Genomic DNA, 1,692 nt, shown 5'->3' on the forward strand with positions numbered 1-1,692 from the left:
CACTCCCAGCCGGGACGAGATGCTCTTAGGGAACACGGGGCGGAAGACACGGCTGCTCCTGCTCCGAGGCCCCGGGTTTTTACGATGACGCCGTGAAACGGGCCTGAACAGGCGCTTCTGGCTGTGAGGCGGGTAACGAGCTCCAGATGTGCTGACGGAGCCACTCCGACCGGTCGCCCACCAAACCAGGAGCCAAATTAAAAACCTACTGGTCGTCCTGACGACACCAGGAAGGGAACTCTCCAATGACGGCAGCAGATCCGTCTCCAAGACACTCGGCCCGAGCAGGTCCCCGGACCTCAGAACGAGAAGGGCCGGGAGCGGGAACTCCGCTGCTCGCAGACAGAGGCCCCAGCTCGGAGCGTCACAGACAACGTGAGCAGCACTTACTTTTTTTTTCTGAAAGAACCACCACAGCCCTGGCCGGTGTGGCTCAGTGGATAGAGCGTCGGCCTGCGGACTCAAAGGTCCCGGGATAGACTCCGGTCAAGGGCACGTACCTCGGCGGCAGCCTCCTCCCCAGCCCTGGCCCTGGTCGGGGCGCATGCAGGAGGCAACCCATCGATGTGTCTCGCTCACATCGATGTTTCTCTCTGTCTCCCTCTCTCTCTAGAAATCAATGGGAAAACATCCTCGGGGGAGGATTAACAACAACAAAAGAACGACCGTAAGTCACACCAGGTCTCAGCACCGCAGGAAAGAGCCGGCCTCTCCTTCAAAGCCGCCGCCGAGTGAGCGGGTGTCAGGGCCCCCGGGGGACGCGGACGCCCAGCAGCACCTACCGAGCACGTTTCCTGGCGGCACCTCCTCCAGGTCCTGCAGCTCCCGCCCCATCAGGAGGTACAGGTGCTCCAGCGTGCAGCACGCCATGTGGGGGACCGCGGGCAGCTCGTCCAGGGGAGCGGAGAAGCCCGATGGCACCTGGGAGAGGGAGAATGGTCGCCGGTGAGTTGGGGAGCAGGAAACGGAAACATCGGTTCATATGTACAGAGTTATTCTCATTCACCAATGAGACGTGGGGCAGTCACATTTCATGTAACTGTGAGGCAAGCAAATATGAAATGGTGCCTCATGGATTTAAAAATAGCCCTGGATGGTGTGGGTCAGTGGATAGAGCATCAGCCTGTGGACTGAAGGGTCCCAGGTTCAATTCCAGGAAAAGGCACATGCCCAGGTTGTGAGCTCGGTCCCCAGGGGACGTGCAGGAGGCAGCCTATCAATGATTCTCTCTCATCATGATATTTCTCCCTCTCCCTTCCTCTCTGAAATCAATAAAAAATATATTTTTTTTAAAAACAGTCAAACCCTGGCCCTAGCTGAAGTGGCTCAGTGGACAGGGCGTTGGCCTTCAGACTGACGGGTCCCAGGTTTGATGCTAGCCAAGGGCACATGCCCGGGATGCGGGCTAGATCCCTAGTAGGGGGCGTGCAGGAGGCAGCCGGTCCATGATCCTCTCTCATCGTTGATGCTTCTCTCCCTCTCCCCCTCTCCCTTCCTCTCTGACATCAATACAAATATTTAAAAATAAATAAATTAAGTAAATTCAATAACCCGAATAGGCACTGATTTAAAGCAACGCCACCCAGAGCCTCAGCAGGGCTTCCCACGGACCCTGAGAGTAGGTTCCGCCTCCCTGCGTCCTGGGGACCCGGCTGGCTCCGGGGCTCTGGCACCCTCAGCCCCCCGCACCCG

The 1,692-nt window shown here is 58.0% G+C and overlaps 1 protein-coding gene across 1 annotated transcript in view; it reads right to left on the reverse strand.

The window, feature by feature from the left end:
- The window catches only part of EFL1 (elongation factor like GTPase 1), a 56,722-nt gene that overhangs the window by 34,695 nt on the left and 20,335 nt on the right, over nucleotides 1-1,692 (reverse strand). The window contains exon 14 of the mRNA XM_006773570.2: nucleotides 783-921. Within this exon, the coding sequence (XP_006773633.1) occupies nucleotides 783-921 (139 nt within the window). The remainder of the gene's footprint in view (nucleotides 1-782; nucleotides 922-1,692) is intronic.

This window comes from Myotis davidii, unplaced genomic scaffold (assembly GCF_000327345.1).
Source record: "Myotis davidii unplaced genomic scaffold, ASM32734v1 scaffold2707, whole genome shotgun sequence".
Taxonomy (NCBI): domain Eukaryota; kingdom Metazoa; phylum Chordata; class Mammalia; order Chiroptera; family Vespertilionidae; genus Myotis; species Myotis davidii.